The sequence below is a fragment of the Penicillium rubens genome (genome assembly GCF_028828025.1).
Source record: "Penicillium rubens strain IBT 27055 chromosome Unknown utg000002l_segment0_segment0, whole genome shotgun sequence".
Taxonomy (NCBI): Eukaryota; Fungi; Ascomycota; class Eurotiomycetes; order Eurotiales; family Aspergillaceae; genus Penicillium; species Penicillium rubens.
Window position 1 is genome coordinate 8,912,945 of NW_026890600.1, and position 15,676 is coordinate 8,928,620.

Below are 15,676 nucleotides of genomic sequence, written 5' to 3' on the forward strand. Positions count from 1 at the left end.
CATAGGAAGATACCAGGATAGCAATAATATAAGCAACTTCTACTACTTAGGGAAGCCAGTGATCCCGATCTGAGGCTATAAAAGCAACTACTCCACCCACGTCGGAGCTACCTAGGTAGCGTAGGAGGATACATACGGAGGGTTGCCAATGGGGAGGATTACTGGAAGCAAGGCAATGATTTTTTCTATAGAGATTGTACAACATGAAGACTGTTGCTTCAAGGTTATTAATCCCATAAGTCTCCAGAATCAAAATTCCCAATCTCACAGGCTGTCGGCAGCCAGTCGTCCGGCGACATAAGAGACAGACTAGAGTCATTATGAATAACTTCTGAAATCCTTGAGCTATACACACACACAGCCTAAAACAAACTGATGTGCCCAATAAAGGAAGTAGTTATGAGTTCCAATGGGTGCAGAGGATGATAACCTTTGGAAAGCTTAACAGGTGGGCTGCTGACCTGCAGCCCACGTGACTGACTTTTAGATAACTGCCTGAGGCGCCAAGCCCGTTCCCCCCTTCTTTATGTCATCATAGCTATCAGGTCTAGGGAATGATCACAGCTCCTGGGGACTGTTACCACGAGGACTAGGTCAGATGCATACTTCTTTATAAGCTGATACAATTATCTTAATCAGGACACATACCCATTTCCCACCCGATAATACTCAGCCTGCTGTATTGATAGCGATCCTCATTACTCCGCATTATCAAGCGTCGCTGGATGGCATTTCATCACCACTATCACTGGCTTCTGAAGCTGTTGCCATGAGTGGTCTGACTATAGCCTTCAGTCTGATTCAAAATGATGTCTTCTAACATATTATCACGATTCCTACCCCCAACTGGCTCACCATCGGTCTACGAGACTATTCGCCAACATGACGCCGGGTCCGAATACTCTGATCTCGAAGAACGTGCGGGCTTGGTCATAGAAGACCAACAGGAACAATATAGTGACCGGGAACTGGAGGATGCACTAGCCGATGCACAGGATAGTGAGATAGTCAGCCCCAGCACTGCGTTGCTCAACCAAGCACGGTCGGTCAAGGCACCTGAAGAGCGCGCTTCTCCATCTGGCACCCGCCGTCGCAAGTCGTCCCGGCCTCGGTGGATGGCACAAGAATCGCCACTCGGCTATGAGCTCGATGATCATGATGAAGATGTTCCTCAGTCTCTGCTGGTAGAAGGTCATCACGAAGATCTGAAGCCACGGTTACCTCCTCCTCCCCAGTCTCATAATCGCTCGGATCGACGAAGAACCCCGAGTCCTGGCCCGTCCTCGCGACCTACGGAAGCCCGCTGGAATGAACGAGGAGTCCATCAACAACCACCGCCAAGTGAAAGCGGTCATCCCATAGGGAGATGGTTTACTGGCCAACACCCCGGTCTTGCCAATGTTGACCCTAAGAAGAAAGCAATGTGGCGGTGGGCAAACGTCGAGGATTTGGATAATTTCTTGAAGGATGTCTACGTATACTTCTTAGGCAACGGAATTTGGTCTATTTTGTTGACCCGGGTGCTGAATCTCTTGTAAGCCGATATTAATCCCCTTTTCAAAGAATCATAGGAGAATCTGACAGTACACATAGGACATTTGCATTCGTTGTTGGTTTCTCGACATTCTTAACCAACTGCATTGATTATCCCAAGGTCCGGCGGAGCAAGACTCTGAATGATATCCTCGTGCCCCAATGCACAGCGAATATGTCCGGGTCGTCCACATTTTTGTTGTGGCTCTTCAGCTTCTTCTGGATCGGGAAGCTTTTCCAATACCTACTAGACATCCGCAGGCTCAAACACCTGCATGACTTCTATCTCTACTTGCTCGGCGTTTCAGATGCCGAGGTTCAGACGATTTCCTGGCAAGAAGTGGTCAGTCGGCTGATGGCGTTGAGAGACTCAAATCCATCTACCGCGGCGGCGGTTTCTGCCAAACATCGAAGATTCCTGGGCAGCCAGTCAAAGCAGCGCATGGACGCTCACGACATTGCTAACCGCCTGATGAGAAAAGAGAATTATATGATCGCTTTGGTAAACAAGGATATTTTGGACCTCACTCTCCCTATTCCATTCCTCAAAAATCGACAACTTTTCTCCCGAACCATGGAATGGAATCTCAATCTTTGTGTCATGGACTATGTCTTTAATGAGCAGGGCCAACTACGAACCCTGTTCCTCAAGGACACGCATCGAAGAGCACTGAGTGATGGCTTGCGTCGGCGCTTTATTTTCGCTGGCGTCATGAACATTTTCGTAGCACCCTTTATCGTGGTCTATTTTATGATGCACTACTTCTTCCGGTACTTCAACGAGTTTAAGAAGAATCCGGGCCAAATCGGTTCCCGCCAATATACACCTATGGCGGAATGGAAATTTCGCGAGTTCAATGAGCTTTGGCATCTCTTTGAGCGTCGGATTAACATGTCTTATCCATTCGCCAGTCGCTACATTGACCAGTTTCCCAAGGATAAGACCGTCCAAGTGGCACGTTTCGTTGCTTTTATCTCTGGGGCTCTCGCATCAGTGTTGGCCCTTGCCTCGGTGATCGATCCAGAGCTCTTCCTTGGGTTTGAGATTACTCATGACCGGACTGTGCTGTTCTATCTTGGTATTTTCGGAACAGTCTGGGCTTTTGCGCGAGGGCTGGCACCCGAAGAGACCGACGTCTTCGACCCCGAGTACGCACTCCTGGAGCTGATCGACTTTACACATTATTTCCCGTCCGGATGGAAGGGCCGTTTGCACAGCGACGACGTGCGGAAAGAATTCGCAATTCTCTATCAAATGAAAATTGTGATATTCTTAGAAGAAATCTTGAGCATGATTTTCACTCCTTTCGTCCTGTGGTTCAGCTTGCCCAAGTGCAGTGACCGGCTCATTGACTTCTTCCGAGAGTTCACCGTACACGTTGACGGTGTAGGCTATCTCTGTTCTTTTGCAGTCTTCGACTTCAAGAAGGGCACCAACGTTCTCTCCCAAGCCGGACCAGGGCGCCGGGACCCTGGCAAACAAGATCTGCGCACCGACTACTTCTCCACTAAAGACGGCAAGATGCTAGCTTCCTACTATGGCTTCTTGGACAACTACGGTACCACTCATCAAGCTACCAGTCGGCGACCATTCCACCCACCACCAACCTTGCCAACCCTCGGATCGCCCACTGCAGGCGGGTTCGGTGCTCTTCCTGATCGCCCTGACCATCTCCAGACACGCCTTGGGCCGACCCCTGGTGCGCCATTCGGCCCTCAATCAATGATTGGCACCTCTAAGCCAAGGCAAATGGGAGGATTCGACCACCGCTCTCCTGCCCCGTCCATCCTGCTTGACCCGCACCACCAACCCTCGACCACCGGCTTCCGCGCCGCAGCCCGAATCGCCCCTCAGCAGCACCAGCGCTCCCGGCTCGGACGCTCCCATCATCCGTCAACGGATCCTATCGACGACGAGGAAGAACCGCTATCCCAAGACGGCCATGATTCAACAACACGGCAGTCCGGTGCTCGTACAGGCACTTCCAGTGCAGGTGCAGGCACTAGTGACAGCAACCTCGGCGATTCTTGGCGCATGAACCCGCTCAGCAACGACGAGGATGAGGGCGATGAAGGCGAAAATATTGACGCCATCGCTGGCGGGGGCGGCGTTTTGGGCTTAATTCAGCAGTTCCAGAAAGCTAACACCGAAGGCAGACGGACAAATGTGGGCATTTAGATATCCGTTCTCCATGCATCTTCTAGGACATTGGTAGGCCCAGGAAGACCATAGCTTATCTGCTTCAGACACGATATCTGACCATTTCATGCGGAGTTCAGTGTCACCTGGCGAACGTTTTTATGCTTCTCTATCGTGCCATTGTCTGTTATGATGTAATTAGTAGGTAGTGTGTTGGTAGTCGTAATGCACACATATATAAGGTAGAAATATGTAAATATGTACAGGATGGCCGTGTGCATAATGCACATCAGAAGGCACTTATATTCACGACTGATATACCCCAGCACCTGCACTAACCCTCCCACGTTTCTAAATATCGTTCTTGCTGAACATATCCTGGATATACAGCTAATAGAACATACCAACTTTTCATTGCAATGTCTGCATAAACGTAGATGAACATAGCCAGATGCTTAGAGAAATTCATCGATGGAGAAAGGCTTGGCGCCTTGTCAGAGTGGGTGCCACAGGTGGTTCGAGATGCTGACCATCAGACAACTGCCGACGTGCAACACAAATCATAAAGTACCAATGTACTCATATGCAATTGATGGCTGGAAACTAAGATCCCGATCGACTATAATATTGACTCATGGTTGCCCGCGAGTTCTTGGATACCTTCGCCCATTCTAATATTAGCTATGTTGGTGGATTTATTCTCCTGACCCCTTATATAGAATACCAGCGGGCCCCGGGCCGACGCTATTCACATGTCAGTTTTATTGGTTCATAATGCTGCATCAAGATAATTATACTTGAGCATTATGTATAGGGTATATATATTCTCCCGAATTGTCGATGCTCCACGAGCATGCAATATCACACAAAATATCGGAGTGATATGTAGGCTGCAGGGGTAAGTAGCACAATATGTGAGGTGAGCCCTGTGGAACACGTTTTGAGACGGAGGCAGCACTTTCATCTGGGCTAGTGGAAGAGTCGATTGATGATAGGCCAATTTGCAAACCCTTGCGGGTTGCATATAATCCAGAGTCAAAGTCCGGAATCCGGGGCCAATGATCGGCGTCGACCAGCCCTGTTCATACGCCCTAAAATGATGGCGTCTGGCAATCCCCACTATGTCTTGAGACCCGAGAACCCCGGTCTTCCTGGGCATGGAATTGTTGCGATTGAGATCATTGGAGAATAAGGAGATTTCTTTCTTTAGATAAGAGATAGAAAGTCAGAAAACCACAAAGGAAGCAGCATAGAATGGAACAAGCTGAAGATGTCAAAAATAACAGCAAAGACCAAAATAGAACGCGGAGGCTCTCGCCTGTGGATCTTTTTACTTGTGGAGTCTCGTGATTTCATCTGGACTTGGCTAATTTCCTAAGTTGTTTTTCTTCATTCCTCTTTCCTCTCCTTTATTTTTTTTTTCATTGAATAAGAATACAACCTGAAGGGTGACCGCTCGCGATGTTTCGAGCTCGCCGATACCGAGTTCTGGTCATATTCGCGGCGGCTGTTGTCTTCACATTCTTCCACTTTGCGCGGTCACGCGATTGGAGCTATACAGTGATTGAAAAGTCTACGGGCGTTCATACACCCGATGCTGCCCATCCGAATCAGCCCGACGCACAAAAACCTGAAAACCCGGCCGTTGCTGCCGCCATCGAGGAGAGTCGAAACCGCGTGCTTCCCGATCCCTACCGCGGCTCCACCTCCCCACCACAGCCAGAGAAGATAATCTCGCCCGTGGGTCCTAACAGTGGCTCAAAGGATGGCGGCCGGTTTAAAGATGCCTCGGACATTCCGGTGAAAACACCCATCAAGGATGACGCCAAAGACTCCACGAAGGGCTCCACGAAGGAACCCGTGAAGGAACCGGCGCAGGTGGAGAGCACCGACAGCTTGGCACCACCTACAACGGCGAATACCGATAGTTCAAATGGGGAGGAAATAGATAATGGAGGGACAGGCAGAAGGGCAGCGGAGCGCCCTGAGCCTGGTATTCCCACGGCCAAGTGGAGGAAGTTCCCAGAGCGGTTCCCCGTCCCTGCAGAGGAGGTGATCAGGCTGCCAAAGGAACAGCCGAAAGCAATTCCCAAGCTGCAAGCGAAGTTCAAGGATGAATCGAGCTCTGACAAGCAAGAGCGTCTGCAACGGCTTAGCGTTATAAAGGCCGAGTTCACGCATGCCTGGAAAGGTTACAAGGAGATCGCAATGGGACATGACGAAGTCAAGCCTCTGTCGAAGGAGCTTGAGGATCCATTCAATGGGTGGGGGGCGACCTTGGTTGATTCCATTGATACTCTCTGGATTATGCAATTGAAGGATGAATTCTCCGAGGCTTTGGATGTGATCAAAAACATTGACTTCAAGACATCACTGAGAGCAGATATTCCGATGTTTGAGACAACCATCCGTTATCTTGGAGGTCTTTTGGGTGCCTATGATATTTCTGGTCATCGATACCCGGTGCTTTTGGAGAAAGCAGAGGAGCTTGCTGAGGTTCTCATCGGTGCCTTTGACACACCTAACCGCATGCCGCACCTTTACTATCGCTGGGCCCCGTGAGTCTCAATTTATCTCTGATTATCTATGGGCGACGACTGACCAAATCCTTTCCAGAGAGTATGCTGCGAGACCGCATCGGGCGTCTTCCCGAGCTGGCCTGGCTGAGATTGGGTCGCTTTCCTTGGAATTTACCCGTTTGGCTCAATTGACCAAGCGGGACAAATACTATGATGCGATTGCACGGATTACAAACGAATTGGAGAAGATTCAAGATTCGACTAGCATCCCTGGACTGTGGCCTCTGCGGGTCAATGCACAGGGATGTTCTAAGTACTTCAAGAACACACCTAACACACCTCCACGTGATAACAGTCCTACGCGCGAGCAGCACGCCGCTAGTACAACCGAGAGCGGTACTACGATGACCCGCAAGACTTACGCTGCACCGACAGACCTTGAGAGTTATTTGAAGCTGATCCCGCGCGACACGGACGCTGACATTGAAAGACATTCCCAAGCTGCCAATGATACGCGAGTCGCGAGTGAACCTGGCATTCAGGCACGGGAGCAGACTACGCTATCAGCAGATCAATGCAATGGCGGCTTGCGTCTTCCCAATTCACCCCGCGATAACGAATACACCATGGGAGGAATGGCTGACTCGACCTACGAATACCTTCCCAAGGAATACCTGCTACTGGGTGGCCTGAACGAGCAATACCTGAATATGTATAAAAAGGCAGCCACTGCAGCCCGTCAGACTCTTCTCTTCCAGCCCATGGTGAAAGGTGGACGTGATATCCGATTCATGGCCTCAACTACTCCAATGACACCTGGAAAGGTCGCAGAGGTCACTCCTACTGATCTTCGATACGAAGGCGCTCACTTGACATGTTTCGTCGGCGGCATGTTCGCCATAGGAGCCAAGGCCTTTGGCATCGATGGTGATCTGGAACTTGCAGGCAAACTGACCGACGGTTGTGTTTGGGCTTACGAGTCGACACAGACCGGAGTGATGCCTGAACGCTTCCGCCTCTTGCCTTGTGAGAAAGGCTCGGCCTGTGAGTGGGATCAAGCCCGCTTTGACGCTGGCGTGGCACGCTACTCGCGCGTAGACCCCGGGGCAGGACATTCGTTCCGCAATGGAGAGACCAGCTACGGACAACGTGTGGACTTGATCGCACACGATCCACAGCAAGGATCCGCGAGCGGGTCAATTCCCTTGCCCATGCCGGGCTCATTAAATCCCCACGAGAGCGATGTGTTGGCCAAGCGCGATCGCATCGCATTGGAAAAGCGTGCGGAAGCATCGTCCGTTGCTTCAATTCCGACTGCTAGTCCCAGTGGAACTGATCTACAGAACCGAGATGCACCTCGTTCATCTTCATCGCCCGCTTCGCCCCACATCGCTGAAGTCGGCAAAGACCACCTCCCAGCAGGCATGACCAGTATCCCGTCACCGAACTATTACCTTCGGCCCGAGGCAATTGAGTCAGTCTTTATCATGTACCGTCTGACTGGTGACGAATCTTGGCGTCGCAAGGGGTGGCAGATGTTCGAGGCCATCTCGAAGTATACCCGAACGGAGCTTGGCAACGCCGCCATCCACGATGTCACAGCCCAGAAACCGATCCATAAAGATACGATGGAGTCTTTCTGGCTGTCTGAGACACTGAAGTATTTCTACCTTTTGTTCAGCGACCCTACTGTCGTAGACTTGGATAAATATGTTCTGTAAGTGATTGACGTAGCCCTGTAAACAATGGACCAACAACTGACTTTTACAGAAATACCGAAGCGCATCCCTTCCTGCGCCCGACTGCATAATTGTGTTTTGCATTTTGATACCAATGGAAGTTCTTCTATAACACGTACATAGTGTCGATGATCCTCGTAGTAATGTAGTGCGTACCTTAGGGTTGACCCGCAGTGGGACTCTCGAATTCCCCCCAATTCCCCCGCCCTTCAACTCTCTCCAACTCTTCAAACCGGCACATAAACCGGCATGAGCTGTCTGACGGGAAATGGAGCCTGAGGTCTCGGAGACTGAGTTCTGGACTGGTACGGTGTTCTCAGCCTGTTTTCTCCTTTCAAGATAATGCGACAATGACAATTGACCGGTTCTTGCAGAACTTCAAACGATCGTCTCCAAGCCTTGTGACTCCGAAGACCAGATCGACGACGCCCTCCGAGCTTATCTTAATCTAACGACTCAACACAAAGGTAAACGACACCTCGATCTCCGAGAAGCGATATCCCTATCCCGACACAGTCCTGCGAACAGCGCCACGTCCGCCCCCAACTTTGCTTCCACTGCTTCCACTGCGACTAACACACCCGCCCTTCCCTAGATGAATACCTCCGGTCGGAAACCGATATCGCCCGCTGTTCCTACAAGCTTTTTACGTCGAGTATCTTTGCCACACATGCGGACTACGTGCGACGACAGATCCTCTACGGTCTGTTGCAGGACGATGACCCGAATACCCTCCACTTCATTGCATCATTCATCCTCTTCGACGGACGACAGAATGAAGTTGTGCTTCAGATGCTGAATGAGGAGGGCGCGTTTGCGCGTCTCCTCGAGCTTATACAGGCGATGCGGAGGGCGGATCTAGACGGCGACGCGGGTCTCCATCGCTTGTTGATGGATCTTGTATACGAGATGTCGAGGATACAAAGGGTCAAAATTGAAGACTTGGGTGCGTCCTGGATACACAGGTGCTGCTGCTAGTAGCTGATTATGGGATTGTGTGCAGTTCTCGTGGATGACGATTTCATTCGCTGTCTCTTTGATATCATCGAGGACCTCTCATACGATGTTACCGATCCGTATCATTATCCCGTGATTCGGGTGCTGGTGAGTACTCTCTTCGGGCTCATTTTGGTTGGAATGGGATTGACAAATTCCACAGCTGGTTCTGAACGAGCAATTCATGATCTCGGCCCACGATCCGGTGGATGGCCGACCCACTGGTCAATTGACCAACAAGGTTATCAAGGTCCTATCCATGTATGGTGGGATGTACAAGACATTCGGAGAGAACATCATTCTTCTTATCAACCGTGAAGGTAACGGGCGATCCTCCTGTTCAATAAATCCGATGACTGACAACATGCAGCCGAGACGTCCCTCCAGTTGCTCACATTGAAGCTTCTCTATCTCATCTTTACCACCCCCAGCACATACGAGTACTTCTTCACCAATGACCTACACGTTCTGGTCGATATATTGATCCGGAATCTGCTTGATCTACCCGAGGAGGCCTCGGCACTGCGACATACTTACCTGCGTGTTCTTTACCCGCTTCTAGCTCACACACAGCTACGACACCCGCCCCACTACAAGCGCGATGGGCTCCGAAGACTACTCAGCGTTCTTGTTCGGGGCCAAGTCTCATACGGGAACGACCCAGAACATGAGAAAATCATGCATTTCGAAGAGGTCGATGAAACGACACGTCGACTTGTCGCTCGGTGTTCGACAGTGGATTGGTTGCGCAATGCCGAACAGACCGACGCAGCAGAATCACAGGACACTCCTACACAGGTGACAGCAACTACAATTGATACTGTCCTGGACCAAGGCGAGCAGCATGCGTCACCCGTAGACATCGGCGAACCACTCGACGCCCCTCGCACACTCTCGCGAGCAAGCACAATCGCTAGCTCACCTGACACAACATCACCTACGCGAATGGACTCGTATGGTTCGTCCAACGCACCTGGGAGTCGGAAACACAGCTTAGCCCAACGGCTTGGCATGAACCTGGAGCCCGCATCCGCATCTTCACTGAGCGTTCAGGCCGTTGCAGCACAGCACGAAAAACCAGGCATAATCACTCCCAGCCGCAAGGACGGAGTCCCTGCCGCCGCTCCCAATGGCGAGACGCCAATAATCAAACCACCAAAGGTCAAACCAGAACCACCGAAATCTCGCCGCTGGCGCGGGCGCCGTCTGGCTGTGGATGAAGAAGAGAACCACTCTGCCACAAGCAGCGACGGAAACACTATCCCCGAAGGTGTCGAAGTCAGCCCCACCACCACTTTCACCACCAACACACCACCGCCCCAGACACATGCCAGCGATCGCCGCGGCTCCGGGTCAGGTTCCACTCTTGCGCCCCCGGGTTCACGGCCGCGGCGGGCCGTGTCGAATCCACCCCCGGCCCTCCCGCCACCACGCCGTTCCAACTATAGCACACCTTCCTCAAGTCACCACCGGCCCATAGCCGGAGCAGGCCGACATGGGCAGGCTCCACTTCCGCCGAAAACGCGCCGTTGGGGACGTGGCAAGCCCCAGCACGGACAGAGTGACTCGGTTGAAAGCGGGGCCAGCAGTGTTAGTCCATCGAAGGAGCCCGAGACTGCTGAAAATACCGCCCTGCCCGCTCAACAGGAACAGTCCCCAGAGGGCAGTGTAGTTTCAGATCCGTTCTCGCCAAAATCCCCAACAATATTGGTGTCACCGTCCGAGACTACTGCAGACAAGGCAGACGCCCCAGCCAATGGTGCTGGCAATGACCATGCGCCTCTCAGTGTTGAGGAGGCAGTGCAGAATGTCTCTCTGCACTGAGCGTTGCTTCTCGATCTGCTTGATTCGCTTTATTTTCATGATTAGATATACTCTTTGCTCGTGGCTCATTTTCTGGTTTTCTTTTGGCATCAAGCGCGGCTGTTCGGGTGAACAGGTTGGGACATAATAGGTTATGTCTCTGGTTATATTGCATGACATGGATATTTGTGGGGACTCCAGCGAGGACTGGATCCCAGAATAACAAATAGAGTATTTTCGCTGACAAGAATGGAGTAGTTTACAATAATATATAGTAAGAATAAAAGTACAAATCCATCTCCCACCGAGCAAAACCTGCCTCAGTTGACTTCCCTCGAGGACCTCAAGTAGGCGCTCGTCATCAATACCAAGAATAAAGAGAGGCTCATTCCAAAATGACCTCAAATCTTCAATCCCCAACTTCGCCCCAGCCCAATGGCAGTATTCCACCCAAACCCAGCACACTGTCCAATACCAATAAGCTTATCAGCAATCACCTTCCGATCCTCAAACCGACGCTCCACGAACGCCTCCGTCTCCACAAGATCCGGCGTCGGGTCACGGGTCATAACAACCTCAGCACTGGCATAGATAGCCGACACCGCAAGACGGCGCGTGTACCAAGTCGCATCAACAGCATCGTCACCAGAAAGAGTAAGGATATCCGAAGCGAGGGCGTGCAATTCCGTAAGAGAGAGTGGGATATTAGCAAGAAGGGACATTTGCGCAAGAGCCTAGCAAAACATGGATTAGTATGGACCTCCAATTCCATTCAACATAACAATGTTCGCATTCTGCATGTATCCCCTTCAAAGAATCTTAAAAGAAAAGAGCAGAAAGAAAGAGAAAAAAAACTCACATCCTGCCAGACACCCTTAACCTCCGCATTCATCCTCAATCTCTCCAAAATCAGTCCCCTCACCCTCTCCTCAACACTAAGCTCATGAACATCCTTCCCTTTCTCCGCCGCAATGCGCCGGAATAACCCGCCCTCCTCGACCTGACCGCGTAGCAGACCCCGTCGACTAGCAAGCCAGAAAAGGATGAGGTCGAATTCCGCGCGCGGGAGTAGCTGCACTGAGACGTCGAGGAAGCCGGCGTCCCGCGCGCCGAGGGTCAGTGCCGTGGCTGTGAAGCCGTGCGCGGGGACGTGGGCTAGCGCTGAGGTTAGGATTGCTGTTTGGGAGTTTGTGTAGGAGTGGTCTGGGAGCCTGGCGTGGAGGGCTGAGTGGTAGGTTCGCTGGGGGAGTTGTCTGGGTTTGCTTGTTCGGGTGGTTTGTGTTGGACGGGTTGGGGTGGGTTGGAGTGTTGTTATGGTTATTGCTCGGGTTTGGCGGATGGATTGGGGTAGGGAGGGGGTGAAGACCCTTTTTGGGAGAGTGCGGGTGAGGTAGGCCATGGTTATGGTGTGGTTGGGAGGAACAATGGAGTGGATGTGAAGATGCGATTGTTGGAGATGGGATTGGGATGTTGGTCCGTGCGTCTATAGTATAAGATCCAATTGGATCTGTGTGTAGAATCAGATGTATGGTATTTAGGCATGTTTTACACACATTTTGATTGCTACATACACATGTACATATAAATAGACTTGACGTCTATAATTGCTTTGTGTCTATCCATGGCTGTGCCCCTTTTATGGGACACACATACTAAAGATACAAGTGCTACCGAAAGCTACATACTTAACCACATTTTCAGATCGATAACATTGGGATCTCAAAATGGGATCATTACATGACATTAGTGGTATACTAAGAGCTCTTATTGAAGTCCAACCTTGGAATCGTAAGTGTAGCTATATCCTGGAAGTAGGTCACTACTAAGGACCTTAGGTCCAAGGTTAAGAGAAATGGTTCTTTGTATCGCTAAATGCAGAACAATAAGTGTCACGTGATTAGAAACGAACATTGAAGGTAGGTCTGTAAGACGAAAAAGGGCTGGTATAAATAGGTCCACCAGGAAAAAAGAGAAGATGGAAAAAGCAAAAGCGCGGCGGGAAACGAACGGCGACGCCATGGGCGCAAGACAAACCGGCAACTTACCCTTAGACTAACGCTCTGTAAGCTCCAATACTGAAATACCAATTCCTGAATGATAAGGGAACTACAAGGACTACGGAAAAGAAAGTGGAAGAAAATAGCTCATTTCATTTTGGAAGCAGTTGATCAGCCCAAACGGGCACTCGAAACCCATTTTGCGAGAACGAAGCCACGCAAGAACTGAAATGGGAATAAGGGAATCATGAACGAAGAAATTGCGAAAGAAACAAGCCAGACGCCCCCCTGTCAAAGAAAGTGACTAGGTAAAACACGGACGAAAGCGCTTTACATGATCTGGTCCTGGGTCAGACCGACGGCCGACTCTTGGCCTTCCATCATTTCTTCCGGAGCAGGGCCGGCGTTCATGTACTTCACGAAGGTGATGCCCAGAGGACGACCACCGTACTGGTAACCAGAGAACTTGGCTGTGGGAGAGAAAATATTAGTATGTGGATATGGCAGCTGCAATACAAATGAGACATACCAATCGCAGTTTCAGCAGTGTCGGGAGTATCAAATTGAACGACACCAGTACCGCGGGAGCGGCCGTTGGGCTCGTACTGGATTTCAGCGCGCTCAACTTTACCGATGGTGGAGAACAGGTCGATCAAGTCCTCATTGCAAGTAGACCAGGGCAACTGGATTCAAGTTAGCATTCCATATAGTTGCCCATTGCGTATTCCCAAAACTTACGTTGCGAACATAGATGACGGCGCTCTTCTCGCCGTTCGAAGTGGCATAATCAGTGAAAGGGTTGGGGGGTCCGGAGGGAACGGGAGGAGCACCGTCAAATCCACCGGGGTAGCCACCGTGGCCGCCAGGGGGACCACCGAAGCCGCCACGTCCAGGGAACCCGCCACCGAAGCCTCCGCGACCAGCGAAGCCTCCACGGCCCATGGGACCGCCAAAGCCGCCACGACCGCCAAAGCCACCGCCAAAGCCACCACGACCACCGAAGCCGGGGCCACCACCAGCGAAACGATCTTCACGAACTTCAAGAGCACGACCCTGCCAATCATATCCGTTAAACTGCGCAATGGCGTTGCGCGCATCATCAGGAGACTCGAAAGCAACAATGCCAGAGCCCTTGGGACGTCCGGTAGGGTCGGTGTGCACATCGGCACGGATGACGGCACCCTGCTGGGCTGTAATACGGAAATCCGGGTCAATTTACCGTGCACTCACACTAGACAGAAAAGTAGGAATCCAAGTCCAAGGGGCGTTTGATCTGCACTTACCAGCTGAGCGGAATAGATCCTTCAAGTCTTGCCAGCCAACGTTGAAAGGAAGCTACACCGAACGGTCAACAAGGCCTGCCAGAACTTAGCGTAACGGGGGCTAAAAAGAGGGGACAAACGTTTGAAACATAAATCTGGCGGACACCACCAGCACCTGGGGGGCCTCCGAAGCCACCACCGAATCCACCTCGGGCACCGGGGCCGAAATCTCCGCGTGGGGGACCACCAACGAAACGGGGCTCGGATTCACGGTCCTGAGGACTGAGGTCAGTACTTGTAAATCGCAACACCATGGATTCTGCGGACACATACCTCACGAACATAAACAAGGCGACCCATCAAGCTCTGGTTGCTGAGCGTATTCACAGCGTTCTGTGCTTGGTCCCTGGTTGCATATTCCACAATCCTAGTAGATATGTTAGCGAAGGCGTTCAACTGAAGAAAGACAAGAAAGTACTCACCCGCATCCCTACAATATCAGGACAGCCAATGTCCACCCGTCAACCCTACACAAACCACGAAAATCGGGGGAAATAGAAGGAACTAGCCCCTCTACGTATAAGCGCCCACCTTCGACATTCCATTAGGAAGAAGCAAAACATCGGCAAAGAGAACTTCTCCAGCTGTAAGACACGAAATCACAACCCTGGTTAGCTTCAAACATTCCAACAAATCACCATTCCCAATACGCGACCCTGCTCACCCTGTCTCATAAAATCCTTGAGATGATGCCACTTGACATCATACGAAAGGTTGCCCACATAGACCCGGCGGTCTTGCTGGGACGAATCGCGAACGGTCTGCATCATATTCTCCTTGGCAACGGTGCGGTCCTCAAATCGAGCGGGGGGTATCCACTGCGTCCACCGAATGGAGAGCCTGAGCCTGGGGGTCCAGCTGCTGCTCCGGAAGCACTCAAAGGGGATCGCGAACGGCGCTCGGAACGACGGTATTCGTCACGCTCACCGCGGCTGCGAGAGCGACTGCGAGGGGAGTACGAACGGCGAGTGCGTCGGGGAGGACTGCGAGAAGAACGGCGACGGGGCGAGCGAGACCTCTCACGCTGGATGTGGTCAGACATGAACAAAAGGTAGAAGAAGGCGGTCGCAAAAGCGGCGCAATGTTATGATTTTGATGGAATGGAGATGGAAAGGAGCGAAAGACGTGTTCGTGTTCAGTAAGCAATCGCTACCCGTGGAAGGCGTAACCCGAGGGGGGTCGGGATCCTCGGCGTTGGTCAGGTGACCACCAGCTCTGAGGGGGGTGTTTGTCTCATATGCAATGAGGACCTCCGGGGTAGGAGCTTGGGGCCACTGGCAGATCTTATTTGCGCACACATCGCAATTATTTGAAATCGAACAATGCGACGGTCAAAGTGGTTTCCCCTTCAGGCCCATAGATCTCCAGATCTGGAAGATATCCGACCTCGAACAGGCATGGCGGTTTCCACCCCCGCACCAGAGTCTTCCGATCATCGATACGGACTTGAGTTGCCATGCGCGACAGTGGAATTGTTTGTAGAATCGGGAAATGGGAAGACAAAAAGGAAACGAGGTTCTCGGTAAACTTACTTGGTATGGTCGATAGACGTCGGCTGGACGGATGAGGCTGTTAGCGGAGAATCTCAAGAAACCAAAAAGATAGAAAGGAATAGGGAAAAGAGAGG

General features: G+C 51.4%; 5 protein-coding genes across 5 annotated transcripts; 3 read left to right on the forward strand and 2 right to left on the reverse strand.

Moving 5' to 3' along the window:
- Window positions 1-806: 806 nt before the first annotated feature.
- atgI (autophagy protein ATG9) lies at window positions 807-3,712 on the forward strand (the record flags this gene model as incomplete). Its single annotated transcript, XM_002564397.1, has 2 exons — window positions 807-1,534; window positions 1,594-3,712. 2 exons carry the CDS (start codon window positions 807-809, stop codon window positions 3,710-3,712), a joined length of 2,847 nt encoding a protein of 948 aa, XP_002564443.1.
- Window positions 3,713-5,134: 1,422 nt separating this feature from the next.
- N7525_005814 (class I alpha-mannosidase 1A) lies at window positions 5,135-8,002 on the forward strand (the record flags this gene model as incomplete). The annotated part of the gene is made up of 3 exons (XM_061213519.1): window positions 5,135-6,231; window positions 6,290-7,909; window positions 7,963-8,002. 3 exons carry the CDS (start codon window positions 5,135-5,137, stop codon window positions 8,000-8,002), a joined length of 2,757 nt encoding a protein of 918 aa, XP_061070540.1.
- A 197-nt stretch (window positions 8,003-8,199) lies between these two features.
- Window positions 8,200-10,751, forward strand: N7525_005815 (DUF2013 domain-containing protein; the record flags this gene model as incomplete). Its single annotated transcript, XM_002564394.2, has 6 exons — window positions 8,200-8,236; window positions 8,306-8,398; window positions 8,527-8,877; window positions 8,935-9,035; window positions 9,091-9,247; window positions 9,298-10,751. 6 exons carry the CDS (start codon window positions 8,200-8,202, stop codon window positions 10,749-10,751), a joined length of 2,193 nt encoding a protein of 730 aa, XP_002564440.2.
- A 380-nt stretch (window positions 10,752-11,131) lies between these two features.
- On the reverse strand, window positions 11,132-12,129 carry N7525_005816 (uncharacterized protein; the record flags this gene model as incomplete). The annotated part of the gene is made up of 2 exons (XM_002564393.2): window positions 11,132-11,464; window positions 11,590-12,129. The coding sequence occupies 2 exons, from the start codon at window positions 12,127-12,129 to the stop codon at window positions 11,132-11,134; spliced, it is 873 nt and encodes a 290-aa protein (XP_002564439.2).
- Window positions 12,130-13,057: 928 nt separating this feature from the next.
- N7525_005817 (uncharacterized protein) lies at window positions 13,058-15,507 on the reverse strand (the record flags this gene model as incomplete). Its single annotated transcript, XM_061213520.1, has 12 exons — window positions 13,058-13,197; window positions 13,257-13,410; window positions 13,466-13,917; window positions 14,011-14,062; window positions 14,130-14,264; window positions 14,323-14,416; window positions 14,472-14,479; window positions 14,581-14,633; window positions 14,714-14,867; window positions 14,977-15,073; window positions 15,175-15,323; window positions 15,379-15,507. 12 exons carry the CDS (start codon window positions 15,505-15,507, stop codon window positions 13,058-13,060), a joined length of 1,617 nt encoding a protein of 538 aa, XP_061070541.1.
- Window positions 15,508-15,676: the final 169 nt, after the last annotated feature.